This window comes from Megascapheus bottae, chromosome 28 (genome assembly GCF_031878675.1).
Source record: "Megascapheus bottae isolate mThoBot1 chromosome 28, mThoBot2.hap1, whole genome shotgun sequence".
Lineage (NCBI taxonomy): Eukaryota > Metazoa > Chordata > Mammalia > Rodentia > Geomyidae > Megascapheus > Megascapheus bottae.
Genome location: NC_143536.1, coordinates 979,562 through 996,174, shown reverse-complemented (window position 1 = coordinate 996,174; position 16,613 = coordinate 979,562). Strand labels below are relative to the sequence as shown.

Genomic DNA, 16,613 nt, shown 5'->3' with positions numbered 1-16,613 from the left:
ACCGCGCTGCGTCCACGCTCACCACGCCCGGCACACGCCGCCCGGGCTCGCCACGGTCCCCACGCTCACCACGCTCACGACGACGACGACGCGAAGACCCGGGAAGGACGAGTCACAAACCTGAGGCTGGAGGGCCGCGAGGGGCTCCTCGGCCGGCCTGCCCACGCCGTCCCTCCGCTGGCGACACCGCCCGGGCTGCGTCTCGTCTCGGTGGCTCCGGCCCGTGGGGGCTCGCTGGGGGCTCCGAGCGCCTGCGGCCGGCTGGGGCCAGGCCACGGCCCGGCACCCGCAGACGCCTGCCGGCCCGACGCGGGCGCGCACGCCCCGCCGCACAGCTGCCCTCGGGCAGGCGCGCGCCCCGAGGCGCCCCGGACCCGGACGCCCCGAGGCGGGCGCGCACCCCGAGGCGCCCCGGACCCGGCCCTATGCCCCGAGGCGGGCGCGCGCCCCCAGGCACCCCGGCCCGGACGCCCCGAGGCAGGCGCACGCCCCGAGGCACCCCGGCCCGGACGCCCCGAGGCAGGCGCGAGGCACCCCGGCCCGGACGCCCCGAGGCACCCCGGCCCGGACGCCCCGAGGCAGGCGCACGCCCCGAGGCACCGGACCCGGACGCCCCGAGGCAGGCGCGCACCCCGAGGCACCCCGGCCCTGACGCCCCGAGGCACCGGACCCGGACGCCCTGAGGCGGGCGCGCACCCCGAGGCACCCGGACCCGGACGCCCCGAGGCGGGCGCGCACCCCGAGGCGCCCCGGCCCTGACGCCCCGAGGCACCGGACCCGGACGCCCTGAGGCGGGCGCGCACCCCGAGGCACCCGGACCCGGACGCCCTGAGGCGGGCGCGCACCCCGAGGCACCCCGGCCCGGACGCCCCGAGGCACCCGGACCCGGACGCCCCGAGGCACCCGGACCCGGACGCCCTGAGGCGGGCACGCGCCCGCCGGGGACACCAACTGGCGGGGTTTTCTGAGGGACACTTCAGGCACGCGGCCCCCTGCGCCCTGCCGTGGCAGCCTTCCCACCTCCCGGGGGAAGGGCCCGCGGCTCGGCGGCCCAGGCCGAGCTGCAGCGCAGGCTCCGCCTGGAAGCCCACCGGGCCCAATTTCCACGTGGACTGACACGAGGGACGCCGGGGGAGGCGGGGCCCGGGCGTGTGGGGGAGGGGCCGGGCCCCGGGGGAGGCGTGGCCCGGGCGTGTGTGGGCGGGGCCGGGGCGGGGCCCAGCGTGACGCAGGCGTGCTCGCGTAGCCCCGCCCCCGGGAAACCGCCGTCCGCGCGGCAGCCAATCAGGGCGCAGCACGCGCGCAGCACGCCGTTAACTCGCTCGGCTCGAAGGCCGTGTCCGTCCGCCCGGAAAAGTTGCGCCGCCCGGCCCTGAGGCCGCGGACGCCCGCGCGGCCGCAGCCCGGGAGGCGGCGCGGAGGGATCGGGCCGTTGAGGCTGTTGGCGGGGCCAGCTGGTGGGTGCGGGCGGCGGGTGCGGGCGGCTGGGACCAGGCGGCGGCGGCGCCCGGCAGGACGCGTCCCGCAGGTGAGGCGGAGGCCGAGGGCCACGAGAGGCGGGCGGGCGGGCGTGGGGGCGGCCGGCCGCCCCGCCTGGCAGGCCGGGCCCGGGGCTGCGCCCTCGCGGGTGCCCACGCAGGCCGGCAGAGCCGCGCCGCGCCCGGGTGGGGGCGGGGTGCCCCGTGTCCGCCCCGTGCCTGGGCGTGGTGTCGCCCGGCCGGTGGCCGCGGCGTGGGTCCGCCGCCGCGGGGCTGTCGCGCTCCCCCTCCCTGAAGCCGGAATCCGTGTCTCGGCTCAGGAGCGACCTCCCCAGCGTCCAGGCCGGACCAGGCCGAGCGCCGGAACCACCGCTGGTAAGCCGGGGTGCGGCGGTGACGCTGTGGAAGCGGGGAGCTCCCCTCATATCGCCCTCACAGTCCCTTTCTGTCAAGAGACGATGACGGGGCGAGCCAGAGCCCGAGCTCGGGGAAGGGCCCGCGGCCAGGAGACGGTGCAGCAAGTGGGGGCAGCCGCGGTGAGCACCTGTTTTTTCCACCTCAGAAGCACCCTAAGTAAATTAAGATAGTCAGCACGCAGGTGTCGCTCACCGACAGCGCCTACAGAACCTGCTCCACCAAGGCTAAGCTGGGCCACAGCCCCGGGGAGGCGGGCGCGGCGGACGGGGTTTAAGAGGCGGAGGATGGCTGCTTTCTCTTCTCTCAGAGAAGCCACCTTCGAAAGCAACCCGACTGCTCATTTAGGTGCTGAGCTGGTTTGAGTAGCAGCCTGAAGGTGACATTAATCATTCTCCCTGCAACCCCAGGGTCAGCAGCCCGGGTTTATTCAGCCAAGACCTCAGCCACCTCCAGCAGAGGGGGAATTGGTGGGTCGAGGACGGCAGAGAGGAGCAGTTGGAGCCACAGCCAAGTCACAAGGTGAAAGGAGTGTGGAGCTTGCACAGTGCTGAACATAAGTGGCTGCCACACAGAGAGGTGTGGCCAGAGCCCAAACACATTGGAGAGAAGGGTAGGGTGGACAGTCTACCCTCTTGGGGGGCATAGTGCCCCAAAATAAAACTACATTTTTTTCTGAAGAATGAGGCCTTGATTATTAAGGAGTCATCCATTAGGCTAACTTCTACAAGATGTGAACCAAATTAGAACGTTAACACTTGACTGCAAAAGTGTATTCATTCTTTGGTCGTGATGGTGTACGTCCTGCCCATTGAGTGACTTCATACTTGAGGTTCTCCCAAACAGTTGTTGGAACAAGCAGCACCGGCTGACTAATCAATCCCAGTGTCGGCCATGGCATGCGCACAGGGGTGCATTCATTCTGCTGAACTTTAGAAACGTGAAGAGCAGGGCGTCACGGGTTACGGCTGCATTTCCCGGTCCAAGTTAGAGAATCAAATCTTGCTAAACTTCAGATTCTGTAGCTATGATTACAGTGTGAAGGTTGGAAAATACTAAGGCACTTGGTACTTACAGTACAAAACAGTACTTCCCAGCCACAGACTCTGCCCCTGAGCTCTTAGACCGTAGCCTCGTTGCTTGGGCCTCGTCAAGTGATAATGGCATGGAAGGAGCAACTGACTGTGATCAGTGAAAGGGGTGTGTTCTGCTGACAGCCAGCAGCTGTGGAAGATTTTGACACGCGCCATGCGGTCTTTGCCTCTCTGGGCCACCTCATAGCATCATGGGAATTCTGTTCTTCGTTTCACGCGTGACACTACCCAGGTATGTGAGTGCTTTTCTCTCTCGTTCCTAAGAACTCCAGATATCTGCTGGGTTTCAGGAGCTGTCCTTGGCAGAGAGAGGAGGGCGCCGCAGAGACTTTCATGACCTGGGCGTGAACACAAGACAGAACCTAGATCATGTCAAAGAGTCCAAGACAGGTGGGCTGTTGAGACACTGCCTCCGAAGCCCTTTGTTTGCTTGCTTCTGGATGGGAGGCCTCACTGGGAAGGAGAAGCATGTGAAGGAGCCTCCGCCTTGCCCTCTCCCCACTCAGCTGTGATGAAACAGTGAATCTCTTTCCACCTTAGAGTTCACATTGCTCTCTTGGTGAGCCCTTTGCCTGAAGAGCCTTGCCTGGTTTTGGTCTCACTTCTGAAAGCATGATTCTTCACAACTTCCCTGGAGAGACAGGATGGTGGTCCCCAAAGTTAGACATCCCCATGGCTGCCAGCCGCTCGCTCTGCAGAGCAGAGGTCACCTTGCTGAAGAGGGCCCGGTCTCTGGAGGGCGGGGGTGGCTTGACTGGGGCTGACGGGAAATGGCTGGCTCCTCAGGGTCCTCGGGCATCATCGTGAGGCTGAGCACCAATCACTTCCGGCTGACCTCTCGTCCCCAGTGGGCCCTGTACCAGTACCACATCGACTACAACCCACTGATGGAGGCTCGCCGGCTGCGCTCTGCACTGCTCTTCCAACATGAAGATCTCATTGGAAGGTGTCATGCTTTTGATGGAACAATATTGTTTTTACCTAAAAGACTACAGCACAAGGTTATTTCTAATGCCTGAATGGGAAAGAGGTGCGGGGGGTGACCCTAAGTGCAATCCAAGGAGGAGGAGGAGGCCCGCTCAGGGCCTCCCTGGACAAGGAGGTAGTTAGCTCAGGGCATCCCCAGATGTGGCTCAGGTCTCCGAGGGGTATAACCTGATCCACAGGGTAGCCACTTTGGTCTCACAGCCCTCCTTTGTGCTCTGTTTTAAAGATGTCTGCGTTGGGGAGTGCTGTCTTTGTTAAAGGGGCATCGGGTGACAGGTTCATTTGATTTTAAGAGTTAAGAGCTTGACCAACTCTGGGCCTTAGGTCACTGAAGTTTTCAGTCAAACCCGGAATGGAGAGCATGTGAGAATAACCATCACGTTAACGAACGAGCTCCCGCCCACCTCCCCGACGTGCCTGCAGTTCTATAACATCATCTTCAGGAGGTGGGTGAGCCTGGGCTTCAAGAGGGACACACGCCTGCATGCCCACTCGCGCTTCAGTGCTCGGCTGTCACATTGAGATTCAGTCGACTGATGCACAATTCATTACCTTGCTGTCAGTAATTTTTTTTTTTTTTTGCGGGGGGTCATGGGGCTTGAACTGGCCTGGGCGCTGTCCTGAGCTCTTCAGCTCAAGGCTACCACCCTACCCTCGAATCAAGCCCCACTTGCCTTTTTTCTAGAGGTTAATTGGGGATGAGTCTCAGGTCCTTTTGTGCCCAAGCTGGCTTTGAGCCTTGATCCTCAGATCTCAGCCTCCTGAGTAGCGAGGATTACAGGTGTGAGCCGCTGTGCCGGTGCTGTTAGTATTCTGTCTTTACTTCCCTGTCAGTGTTGACCTTAGGTCTTTGAAGTGGCATTTGTACTTGTGTCATGGGTTGTACTCTTCTGTACCTGAGTGTGTGCTGGGACAGGCTCTTCATACAGCCTTGTGGCTCTTCCTGGCAGGACACAACTGCATGCTGACTGGCTCGCTTTTAGTGTGCATACTCTCCTACCCCAAATAAAAACACAGGCTGAGCAGGGGATTTTCCACCCCCACCCCAGTGAGAAGCACTGAGAAGGAGCTGGAATTTATTGAGAATGCTAGGTTTCTAGCTAACCTATTCCAGTTGCTCATCGGTAACAGCTGCTGCTGGCCAGTAAAGGGACACTTCCCTGTAGCAGAGGCTTGTCTGGAACAATTGGTAGATTTATTTTTCTCTGAAAGGAATGGTGGCAGTTAATTTCTGCATAAAGCCTGGTGGTAAACAGGCTTTGTGGGCCACCAGGTCCACTGCCGCTGCTCAACTTGTTGGAGTCTGAACACAGTGGTAGACAACATACAAGCTAACCATTGCAGCTTGTGTTCCACTTACATTTTATCCACAGACAGGCATATTTAATTTCCAGTCACGTGTCTTGAAATAATATTTTGATTTTTTTATAAAGCCTAACAATTGAAAAGCACCGTTCACACGCAGGATGGATAAGCACAGCCGGACCTGGCCTTGGATGCAGATGTTAGCTGGCCACGCGACTGAGACACACGTTCTTCTGCCACTAGCTGCCGATGTTTGCCAAAGATACATCTAACTCCTCTGACTTTCCATTTCTAGGCTCCTGAAAATCATGAACCTACAGCAGATTGGACGAAATTATTACAACCCAAGCGACCCAATTGATATCCCAAACCACAGGTTTGTATGAAGCAAATAGTGGCAACAGACTTGGACACGACCTGTTAGGCTATCCGTGGCATTAGGTGGACCCGTAACCTGACTTGAATCTGGAGTCATCTCAGAGGACTTGTATTTAGAAAAAAATCTTTGTCCAAACTCTGCATGTTGCCCTTAGGTGGTTAAACTTATTAGTCAGTGATGCTCTATTAGAAACGTATGTGTGTGTGTGCAGGTTCAGATATGAAACGAGGTGTTCTCACTTAGAGGGATGGTGAAAAGCGTGGTTATATCAAGTTAGTGTGCTCATTTAAATGAGTGTGTACAATAACTCTCCATTGCTGTTAAAGGGCTCCATGGGAAGCCTCGGTTGAGTCTTACAGACTCTGGTGCTTGAGACTCAGTTCCACAGGAGGAAGCACAGCGTGACACACGCAGACAAATGGCATGCGGGGTGCACGAGTGGCTTCGTGACTTGGTTGCCCATGGCAGGTTGGTGATCTGGCCGGGCTTCACTACCTCCATCCTTCAGTATGAAAACAACATCATGCTGTGCACAGACGTCAGCCACAAAGTCCTCCGAAGCGAGACTGTTCTAGACTTCATGTTCAACCTGTATCATCAGACAGAGGAACACAAGTTTCAAGAACAAGTTTCTAAAGAACTCATAGGTTTAATTGTTCTTACCAAGTAAGAGTGCCTTCTAAAGTACAAGATGATACTTCTGCCAATCTCGAGAGCTGGAGTGTTGGGTGGGTGACAGCACCAGAGTGGGAAGAGAGGCCTGTCACACTCCCCACAGCCAGCTTCTATGGGGGCATGGCTTCCGGCAGAGGACAGATACCCTTGCTCTCTGCAGGGTGACCTGCTCTCTGCTCTATTTCTAGTCTCTACGTCATCCTTTCTGCCCACCAGTCCTAGATTCCTGGAGATCTCTCTCATGCCCTGGCTGGCATTCTGGGTTTCTAGGAGGCTATAGATGTTGGAGAAGAGTTGTGCCTACTTGTGTCCTGATCGCTGTCCCCATTTCCCACTGACTGTCCACTGCTCCCGTCACCTCTAGGTACAACAACAAAACATACAGAGTGGATGATATTGACTGGGACCAGAACCCAAAGAGCACCTTCAAGAAGGCTGACGGGTCAGAGGTCAGCTTCCTGGAGTACTACCGGAAGGTACAAGGCCTCGGACTCCCCAGAAGGGAGCGGGAGCGGGGTTCACACGCAGGATGCCTGCCAACGCTGAAGGCGAAATTCCTCATGCAGTCGCCCTGACCTACAAAGCAGGGATTCCAAGTGACCCACACTCTTCCTCACCATGGGAATAAGTGAGGCCACAGAGCCTCACAGCTCACTGGCTGAAGTCTCCTCCTCCTGAGCGACTGACATCTTCTGTCTGGCCTGTCTGTCAAAAACCCAGTCCCTGGCTGAGGCTTGTCTCAGGCCTGTGACCATGCATTTGTTACTCTTACCCAGAGTGCCCAAGGGACCACGTGCACTGTGTGCCACTGAGCTTACCCAACCCCGGCTGCTGTCCCGGCCTCTCGTGCCTCTGGCGTCACCCCTCTGTCACACTGTGCATGCAGACTGGGCCTAGCTTTGATTCTTCAGGTCTCTGCTTGAATGTTTCTGTGGGAAGAGGATTCCTCTTACCAGTGCAGTGGTCTCTGTGGAGGCACAGTTGAACTGGGAGAGGTGGAGCCATTTAAGGCATCTTTGGGACTTTTGTGACAGAAGTTGTGCATCTTGTTATGGGAATGTCTGTGGCTGTGGTCCTGAATGTATTCTAGATGAAGGATAAAGTTTAGAATTGTGCTCTGGATTAAGGATAAGGTCTACAGCAGAGGAGAGGCCTTGGGAGGGGAGGAAGGTCACTGGAGACTAGTGCCCTGCTTGCAGGGGTAGAGAGGTGTAAAGAGAAGCGACAGGCTTCTGTTCACGCCTCAAGACAGTAGAGGGTGCCCCCCCCCGAGACCTGGGGTCTAGACTCTTGATGGGAGAGTGGAAATAGGAGATCCTGCCACGCGTATCAGACAGTGATGGGTGAGGTCAGTAAGCGTGGTCTCACTTATTCCCATGGTGAGGTTTTCTACTGAGAACGGTAACGCTTTGACGGGGGGGGGGGGGGAGGGGGCTGGTTTATTGGAGTGGCTTCTCGGGGGGGCATGAGGGTCCGCAGGACCTCGTTACATGGGGGAAAGGGCCAGGAGCTCCCAGGGTGCTCCCCTCAGCACTCTGTCTGTCCTGGTCTGGGTCTGCTGAGCTAGGCCAGAGTGTCCAAGTCATGAGGACGTTGCATTGTGAACACCAAAACTTGTTGGTACGTTGCAAAAGCTGGCTGAGGCAGAGGTTGTGTGGCCTCTTGAATGCAGAAAGGTTTGTAAGACTGCTTCCTACGTGAGGGCACCTGTGGCTTTCCCCTTGGTAGACCCGTGGCTGTTGATGCTCTGTGGCCGACTTCTGCAGGCAGCTCTGAGCCCCCGCCTCTGGAGAGAACAGGGCCCTCCGCTGGGAGTCCCTGGTACCATGTCTCCGCAGGTCCAGAAGCGAATGCCCCAGCCCCTTAGACCCAGCAGTGCATTCCCCTGCCCCTCAGACCCAGCCTTGCTCTTGGCTCAAGCTCTTTACTAGAAAGCAGGGTGCACACTTTGTCACAGGTAAATGCCTGGCATGTGTGTGCACAGCAAAGGCTTCTCTCCTCCCTGAGCAGCAATATAACCAGGAGATCACGGACCTGAAGCAGCCGGTCCTGGTGAGCCAGCCCAAGCGGCGGCGGGGCCCCGGGGGCACGCTGCCTGGCCCCGCCATGCTCATCCCTGAGCTCTGCTACCTCACAGGTGTGTTGCCCGGCCGAGTCCTGTCCCACCAGGACAGGCTCTTCCCCTCCCGGGGCCCAGGCACTAAGGCTGCCCTCCCTGGAGCATCGTTCCCGTCCCTGTCCGCCTCACACTCCAGCTGTGGTTGGTCTGTTTTCTTTGGCCACGCGTCCTGTGTGAAGGTCTGACGGACAAGATGCGCAACGACTTCAACGTGATGAAGGACCTGGCGGTGCACACGCGGCTGACGCCCGAGCAGCGGCAGCGGGAGGTGGGCCGCCTCATCGACTACATCCACAAGTAGGTAGCCCAGCCCTCTGGGCAGGCGGGGCCCACAGGGCTCCTCCTGGGGGAGAGAAGAGGAACCCCTCTAGGAGGAAAAGGTGGCACACAGGAAAGTCTGCCCTGTGTCTCCTTTGCCTCCCGTGTCTGCTGTTGGGGCAGCACCCTGATGCTGAAGGGCATCGGGAAAGAGGCTGCACGTGACGGCCCCAGTGGGAGGGGGCTCTATCGCCTGGCTTTGCCTGCTCGATGGTGACATGCGCACATGCTTCCCTGACAGAGACGACAATGTTCAGAGGGAGCTTCGAGACTGGGGCCTGAGCTTTGATTCCAACTTGCTGTCCTTCTCAGGAAGAATCCTGCAAACGGAGAAGATTCACCAAGGAGGGAAAACAGTGAGACATTTCCATAAGTGTCGCCCGGGTGGTCTCCTCCACACACTGTCTGGGTGTCGCCCGGGTGGTCTCCCCTCTTGAGTGTTTCTGGGTTGATCCTCCTCTCTGAGTGCCCCAGCAGGTCACAACCCAAGGGGCGGCTCCACAGCTCTGCATGGACCCTGGTCCTCTTGCTGAGCTGATGCTTAGATAAAAGGAGCTTTATTGCAAATGACCCAGCTTACTAAAGGTATTGAAAAAAAATCTACTGCATGGACTCAGATCTGTGTGCCACCAAGGTGACCTTTTAGAAGGAAAATTCACTTAATTGGTTTCATTTTTGCCTGGGCCATTTATCTGCAAGGAAATGTATGAAATATAGTGCCTTTATATTTCCTTTTTGGAGAGGAAAAATCAAGTACTGTAAAAATAACTTTACATGATCAAAGCAGTGCACATTTTGCAGTCACCCTAGCAAGCCGTGCCTTCCTGTCTTAACAGCAGTATAAAGCCATCTAGCTTCGCCTCAGAAATGCTGGAAAAATGAGTCCTGTGAAAAGAAGGGCAGGGAACTAGCTGGGCTGGCGGAAAGCTTCGGTGCCTGCTCCCATGCCACCATCTTCGTGTCACTTGGCTCTGCCAGTGGTGCCTTCAGCTTACTGTCCATGCGGGCCTAACTTTGTAGCCTTATTTTGTGGAAGAGGGGAGAGCTTACCCGAAGCGTTAGGGGCACTGCTTACTGAGCAGCCAGCAGGAGCCAACTGTGTGTCCTTTCATGCGTCAGTACATTCTTGTAGCCTTTTTCCCCAGAGGGGCAATCACCTGTCACTCATGTTGAAAATGGGTGGTGGCAAAATGGCTAAGGCCCTTTGGGTTCCGTCACTGAGAGCCGACAAGGGAACTCAACTAGGTCTCCACCCTTTCTTTGTTGTAGTTTGATTACAACCCACAGTTTGCAGACTGGTCAAAGGAAACGCGAGGAGCACCGCTGATCAGTGTGAAGCCTCTGGATAACTGGCTGCTGATCTACACGCGAAGGAACTACGAGGCGGCCAATTCGCTGATACAGAACCTCTTCAAAGTCACTCCCGCCATGGGCATCCAAATGAAAAAGGCGGTGATGTGAGTCTGGTGAGACGCCTCCTTTCTGAGGGAGAGTGGAGCCGCCTGCGGGCGTGGGGATGCGAGGGGGCACTGTGAAGATGGGGTGGCATCGGAACGGGAACGTGGGCGAGAAGAGCTTGCGCCTGCCCGCGGGCCTGGCTTTGCACACAGAGGCGTTGCGTGGCTCTGTAGGAAGCGTTTGTGCGCCAGGCACCACACGTTCCCCACTGAGTGCTGTCTCTGCGCCCCCGTTCCAGGATTGAAGTGGATGACAGGACAGAAGCTTACTTGCGAGTCCTACAGCAGAAGGTCACCTCAGACACGCAGATCGTGAGTAGCGGGCGGCATGGTGGACCTGGGGCAGGACTGGCAGGGCATGGCGGTTCTGAATCTCAGCACGTCTTCCAGATGCCTTCATTAAGTCCCAGCATGGGCCAGAAAACCTTCACAGGCTCTCAAACTTGTCAGCCAGGGCAGGGCTGTGGGGGCTCTGAGTCGCCTTGTCCAGTTTCAGGAGGGCTCTTTGACTGCCCGCCCCTGGCCCTGCTGTCTTACCGTTCTGGCAGAGTGCTGGCCAGTGTGTCCGGGGCTGTGTGCACAGTCCGGCCTGTGAGCCAGACACTGCTCTGCTAGCAGTCTCCTGCAGCTCCTGCTCACTCGTGTTCATGCTGGGCACTCGTGACCAGCTCTCACCAGTGGGTCTTCTGACAGCGTTTTGATGTGTTTTGACAGTGCTGGAATTGGGATACAGGACCTCACACTCGGAAGGCAGGTGCTCTACCACTTAAGCTATGCCTTTAGCCATGTTTGCGTTGGTTTTGGGGGGGGCAAGGTCTTGCATTTTTTGCGCGGCTCCCCATCCTGATCACCTGCTGGGATCTGGAACACCAGAAGCACTTTTGGACATGCTTGGGGTCTGCCGGGAGAAAAGAGGCTCTGCAGCATCATGGAGGCCTTGCAAGAGCCCCAGGGGACAGGCCATTTCTGTGGTGCCCGCCCGCCTGCTTGCCTGCCTCTGGTCACGTTAGGGGAAGAGGTGCAGCTCAGGCCTGCACAACCAGCAGAAGGCTGGGCCCAGCCGCATGCCCGGGGCAGCTCTAGCCTTCGCTGACCTCACCACAGACTGCAGTGGTGCAGACAGGATCATCCAGAACACTCCTCAGGACCCTGAGTTCCTGCTCGGCTGCAGAGGACGCTCGACCCCTGCGTGGCTGCCATTGTGTGCTCTTCCCTCCTCTCGTTCCCACGTAACGCCAGCCCATACTGCAAGCATTCCCACGCTGGTTCTGCTCACCCAACCCACTTCACGGCTCTCGTGTACACCCACACCCAGATGAACGTGCCACGAGGAAGGGCCCTGTCCACACCCTGTCAGCAAAACCCCCCAAGCCACCCCCAGAGGTCCTGCCTCCCTCTCTCCATCCTCCTCCTCTGTGTCCGAGTGCACAGCAAGGGGCCCTGGACGCCATGGGAGGCCTGGCCTCTGTTGGGGTGGGGGTACTGGGGGCGCCACTGTAGACAGGTCCCAGCAGGAGACAGCGGTGAGTTCCTGCACGTGAAGCAGCAAGAGGTTCCAGATGAGAGGCTCGGTTTTGTCGTGAGATTTGTCCTTGGAAGCCCCTGGACTTGGGATGTGGGCACTGAAGAAAAGGACATGGGTGCTTGCTGTCAGGAGTCTCCTGCCAGGTCTGGAAGGACCCGGTCCCCAGGAGGGCGTGTCTTGTGCTCACACTCGTAGGCTGGGGCTTTGGCTTGAAAGCCCTGGCCCCGGGTGAGCTGTGCGCCACACGTGGAGAACTGCTGCCTCACGCAGACGACACGTGCCTCTGAGCTGTGCCACGCCGGTCCCAGGCGAGGGGGAGTTGTCACGTTTGCGCTGCACTCCGTTTCCAGTCACCCTGTTCATCTCCTTGTCCCCAGACGGGCAGGGTGATGACGGCCTGGGCCGTGGTGGTGCCACCCGGCGCCCTGCCCCAGCGCGCTCTCATTTCCTCACCGTTCTCAGGGAGGCCTTTTGTCTTTAGGTGGTGTGTTTGTTGTCAAGCAACCGGAAGGACAAATACGACGCCATTAAGAAGTACCTGTGCACGGACTGCCCCACCCCGAGCCAGTGCGTGGTGGCCCGGACCCTCGGCAAGCAGCAGACCGTCATGGCCATCGCCACCAAGATCGCGCTGCAGATGAACTGCAAGATGGGCGGCGAGCTCTGGCGGGTGGACATGCCTGTGCGTGGCTTGGCGCGGGAGGCAGGGAGGCCAGTAGGGCTCCGGCAACCTCGTCAGCACTCAGGGTGCACTGCCTTCCTCAGCTGAAGCTGGCCATGATCGTTGGCATTGACTGTTACCATGACACCACAGCGGGACGGAGGTCGATCGCAGGATTTGTTGCCAGCATCAACGAAGGGATGACCCGGTAGGTAAGGGTGCTGGAGGGGGGTGGGGCATGCGCGGGGTTCCCCCGCTCCCCCCACCACGCTGCGCTGGGGAGCTGTGCCCAGGGCACTGGCTTCCTTGAGGAGCCGTGCTCGGGAACTGTCTCAAACACGCCTCCAAGACAGGACCATGTGTGTCTCAGTACGAAGAGCTCTGCTGAAGTCACACCATTTTCAGCATTTGTCAAGTCAAGGAATTGCTGAAGACAGCAGAGCGTGTGTGTGGTTGGCTTGCCACTGGGCTGGTTGTGCCCAGGCCTTCAGCATAGTTTCTCAGGAGCAGACAGAGGAGGCCACGAGTGTCCAGAAACCCTGGACAGCTCCCTGGGCACTGCGCGGGGCTTGGCTTTCCCCCCATGGAGGGAAGTGTCCCCTGAGTTAGTTAAGGAAAACTTAGTTGGTGGTTTTAGAAGTGTGAAGAACTGGCAGTGATCTTGGAGCAGGTGGTGATGCAGATGCTGCGGGCAGCAGACTTGAGTGGCATGAGCAGCAGCCTTAGAAGACGACCCCTCCCCCAGCCCTCACCCCCCTCAACCCCTCTTACCCGCCCTCACCTGGCCCTCACCCCCCTCACCCAGCCCTCAATCCCCTCAAACCCTCTCACCCCCCCTTACCTGGCCCTCACCCAGCTCTCACCCCCTCACATGGCCCTCACCCCCCTTAGCCCCTTTCACCCCCCTTCAGTCCCTCTCATCCCCCCTCACCCCCTTCTCCCCCCTCTCCCAGCCCTCACCCGGCCCCATGCCCTCACCAGCCCTGCTTTTCCTGCACAGCTGGTTCTCGCGCTGCGTCTTTCAGGACCGGGGACAGGAGCTGGTGGATGGGCTCAAGGTGTGCTTGCAAGGTGGGTCTGTATGTGTCTCCCCTGACTGGGGTCCTTTGCGGCCTTTTCTGTTCATGCGAAGGAGCAGAGGGCAGGCGCTGGCTCTGTCCAGTGCGCGTTCCTCCAGACCCCGCCCCTTCCGCCCCTCCGCAGCTGCGCTGAGGGCTTGGAACACCTGCAACGAGTACATGCCCAGCCGCATCATCGTGTACCGGGACGGCGTGGGGGATGGGCAGCTGAAAACGCTGGTCAACTATGAGGTGCCGCAGTTTCTGGACTGCCTCAAGTCTGTTGGTAGAGGCTACAAGTAAGCACAGCGGCTGCCCAGCGGCTGCTCTAGCACAGCCCACTGTCTTGGTGTTGACGTCAAGGCGACTCGATTCAACCCATGTGGTGGTATTTCCTGTGTGTGTGTGTGCGTGCGTGCGTGCGTGCGTGCGTGCGCGCGCGCGCGCGCGCACTTCTCTGTCCCCTGACATACTTTGAACCAGCAGGTTTGAAACCGGCCTGTTTTCCATTGCAAAGTGCTTGAGCCCCACTGGGTGTGAGTGGGTCTGACCTCACCATTTGCAGTCCTCTCCCTGCACATGGGCTCCCTGGGATGGGCCGGGGCCAGCACAGTCAGACCTGGAGGGGGGATATCCATCCACTGTGGCGCCCCGGTGTGGAGACTAAGGCAGGAAAGCCAGGAGGGCAGAGGAAGGGGAAGGGGTTGACGTCACGGTCTTTCAGCCCGAGACTGACAGTGATTGTGGTGAAGAAGCGTGTCAACGCTAGGTTCTTTGCCCAGTCCGGAGGAAGACTCCAGAACCCCCTCCCCGGGACTGTCATCGACGTGGAGGTCACCCGGCCCGAGTGGTGAGTTGTGGGGTGCTGTGAGAAAGCATTCAGACTGTTACTTCCCGCACGCAGACCCCATCTGCTGGGCTGGGCTGCCCCACCCCGGGGCCAGCCTACCCGGCCTGCACCCGGGCTGGGGCCGAAGACGCTAGAACGCTGCCTCAAAGCTCTAAATCCTTGCACGGGAGCTCAGTCCTCACTTTGGAAGCCTCCTTCCAAGGAGGCAGGCTGCATGCGCCCGTGTCCTGCAGGTACGACTTCTTCATCGTCAGCCAGGCTGTGCGGAGCGGGAGCGTGTCTCCCACGCACTACAACGTCATCTACGACAGCAGCGGCCTGAAGCCTGACCACATCCAGAGGCTCACGTACAAGCTCTGCCACATCTACTACAACTGGCCGGTGAGTGCCCCCTGCACGGTGGGTGGAGTGGACGCCCCAGAGCCCAGCTAGATAGAACAACGGCCCTGTGCCCTGCTCTCCTGCCACAGGGCGTCATCCGAGTCCCGGCTCCTTGCCAGTATGCGCACAAGCTGGCCTTCCTCGTGGGCCAGAGCATCCACAGAGAGCCCAACCTGTCACTGTGCAACCGCCTCTACTACCTCTGACCACGGCACTGCGCTGCCACCCTGCCCTGCAACTTCTGTAGTCTTGATAACGATTCCCTCTGGGGATTGGGAGATAGCCAGAGTTTTCATTGCAATGTTGCTATTAACTGATTGTTTATTGTATAGGTGGAAGTTAAGCGTTTCTATTTTATTTGTTGGTTTCTCTTAAGTATATTTTGATGGCCAAGGCATTTTGTTTTATAAGCAATTCCCTAAAGCGTCAGAGCGTAGGTTGGCAGGCTTGCTTCCGGTGAGACAGGACTCACTGCCCTCCTGTGTTAACTTTATTTTCAAGATGCAGGAAAAACACGAAGCAGGCACTCACTCAGTCTCAGCCAGGTTTTGATGAGTTATATTGCATTTTAATGATAAAAGCTACCATTAAATACTTATAGTATGGGGGTGTTTATTTTTTATTTCTTCAGGAGAGTTGAAGGTTATAAATGTAGTTGGAAATTTTAACGTTTTTGCCCAAAGAAATATTTTAAGGTTCTTCGATAAGAGGCCAGGAATGACAGTGAGAAGTAGCATTACTGTTCATTTCATTGTGCGTCCAAGACATTCTAGGGCTTATAAACAATAGCGAAAGTGACAGTCGGCTTGCTTGAGTGACAGGGTAGTTTATGCATTTTCTTTCCATGTGGTGGTTGAAGCTGCTGGAGGGCAGATGAGAGGCTATGGCTCCACGTAGGAGGTGAACTGCCAAGCATGGTGTCCGTGCCTGTATTCCCAGCACTCGGGAGGCAGAGGCAGGAGGACTTAAGAGTTGGAGGCCAGCCTGGGCTACATAGCGAGACTCTGTCTCAAACAAGGGAAACGCTGCTTCTGGCTAGAGCCCTGCAGGAGCCGGGCTCACAGGGCGGGAGGGATCCAGCCGAAGACTGGCGCTGCAGGCATTTGCATCTGAGCATTGGAACTGTTGGCAGCCTTTGCAGAGGCAGCTTGGAGTTAGTGATTTGCTGCTGTATGGTGTACAGACCCTGCGCCTGGCCTGGGATGCTGGTGCCGCGGGAACTGAGCTGTAATTTCCCTCTGCAGTGCAATAAAGCCATTGTGCACAGTGTCCTGTGTGTGTTGTGTGCCACCCCAGAACCCTGGGGTGTTCTGGAGACCTCAGGGCTGATCGGTGCGGTCCACCCCGTGCGGGGCTCAGAGCCGTCCCCTCATCTGGCTTGCCGAGCATCGGAAGAAACTCAGGGGAGCCACGTCTTGGCACACACGAAGCCTCTAAAGGTGCTCACGTTTCAGTGGAGGGGTTTTGTGGATTCCAAGGCTAGTGACAACGAGTGTTAAAATCCCACTCTCACGGTGTAAAGCTCCACCATGGAGAGAAAGGACTTGGAGCTGTGGCAGGTGCCCAGAGATTGTCACTGCCCTTCATCAGGACTGGGCGGGGAAATGCTGCCCGGGCTAGCCTCTGCCCAGGGCTCACTGGGACCCACATCCATGGCTGCGTGTCCCAGGCCAGCCGGCCTCCTGAGTTGTCCCTGTGCGAGTCCACTGCTGAGCTGAAGGACTTGGATGTCTGTTGCACGCTCTTTGAAGGGCATGTCTCTGCCCCAGCCCTGGCTCACGCTGCTTCCCGACTCCGAGGCAGACAGCTTTCCTCCCTCACACCCTTCTGCCTGGTTCCTGTGGGCTGCAGAGGACAAGCTGGTAGTGGTGCGTGTGTGTGTGTGGGGGGGGGGTACTGCATTCAGTCAGCA

At 58.3% G+C, this 16,613-nt stretch overlaps 1 protein-coding gene across 1 annotated transcript; it reads left to right on the top strand.

Moving 5' to 3' along the window:
- Positions 1 to 1,801: 1,801 nt before the first annotated feature.
- Positions 1,802 to 15,970, top strand: Piwil1 (piwi like RNA-mediated gene silencing 1). The gene is made up of 21 exons (XM_090320637.1): positions 1,802 to 1,853; positions 1,932 to 2,014; positions 2,303 to 2,414; positions 3,251 to 3,376; positions 3,773 to 3,987; positions 4,298 to 4,419; positions 5,574 to 5,654; positions 6,126 to 6,323; positions 6,697 to 6,808; positions 8,343 to 8,469; positions 8,631 to 8,748; positions 9,011 to 9,125; positions 10,039 to 10,226; positions 10,466 to 10,538; positions 12,233 to 12,433; positions 12,517 to 12,620; positions 13,413 to 13,483; positions 13,616 to 13,769; positions 14,195 to 14,320; positions 14,554 to 14,701; positions 14,791 to 15,970. Exons 2-21 carry the CDS (start codon positions 1,937 to 1,939, stop codon positions 14,905 to 14,907), a joined length of 2,586 nt encoding a protein of 861 aa, XP_090176763.1. The 5' UTR covers positions 1,802 to 1,853; positions 1,932 to 1,936; the 3' UTR covers positions 14,908 to 15,970.
- Positions 15,971 to 16,613: the final 643 nt, after the last annotated feature.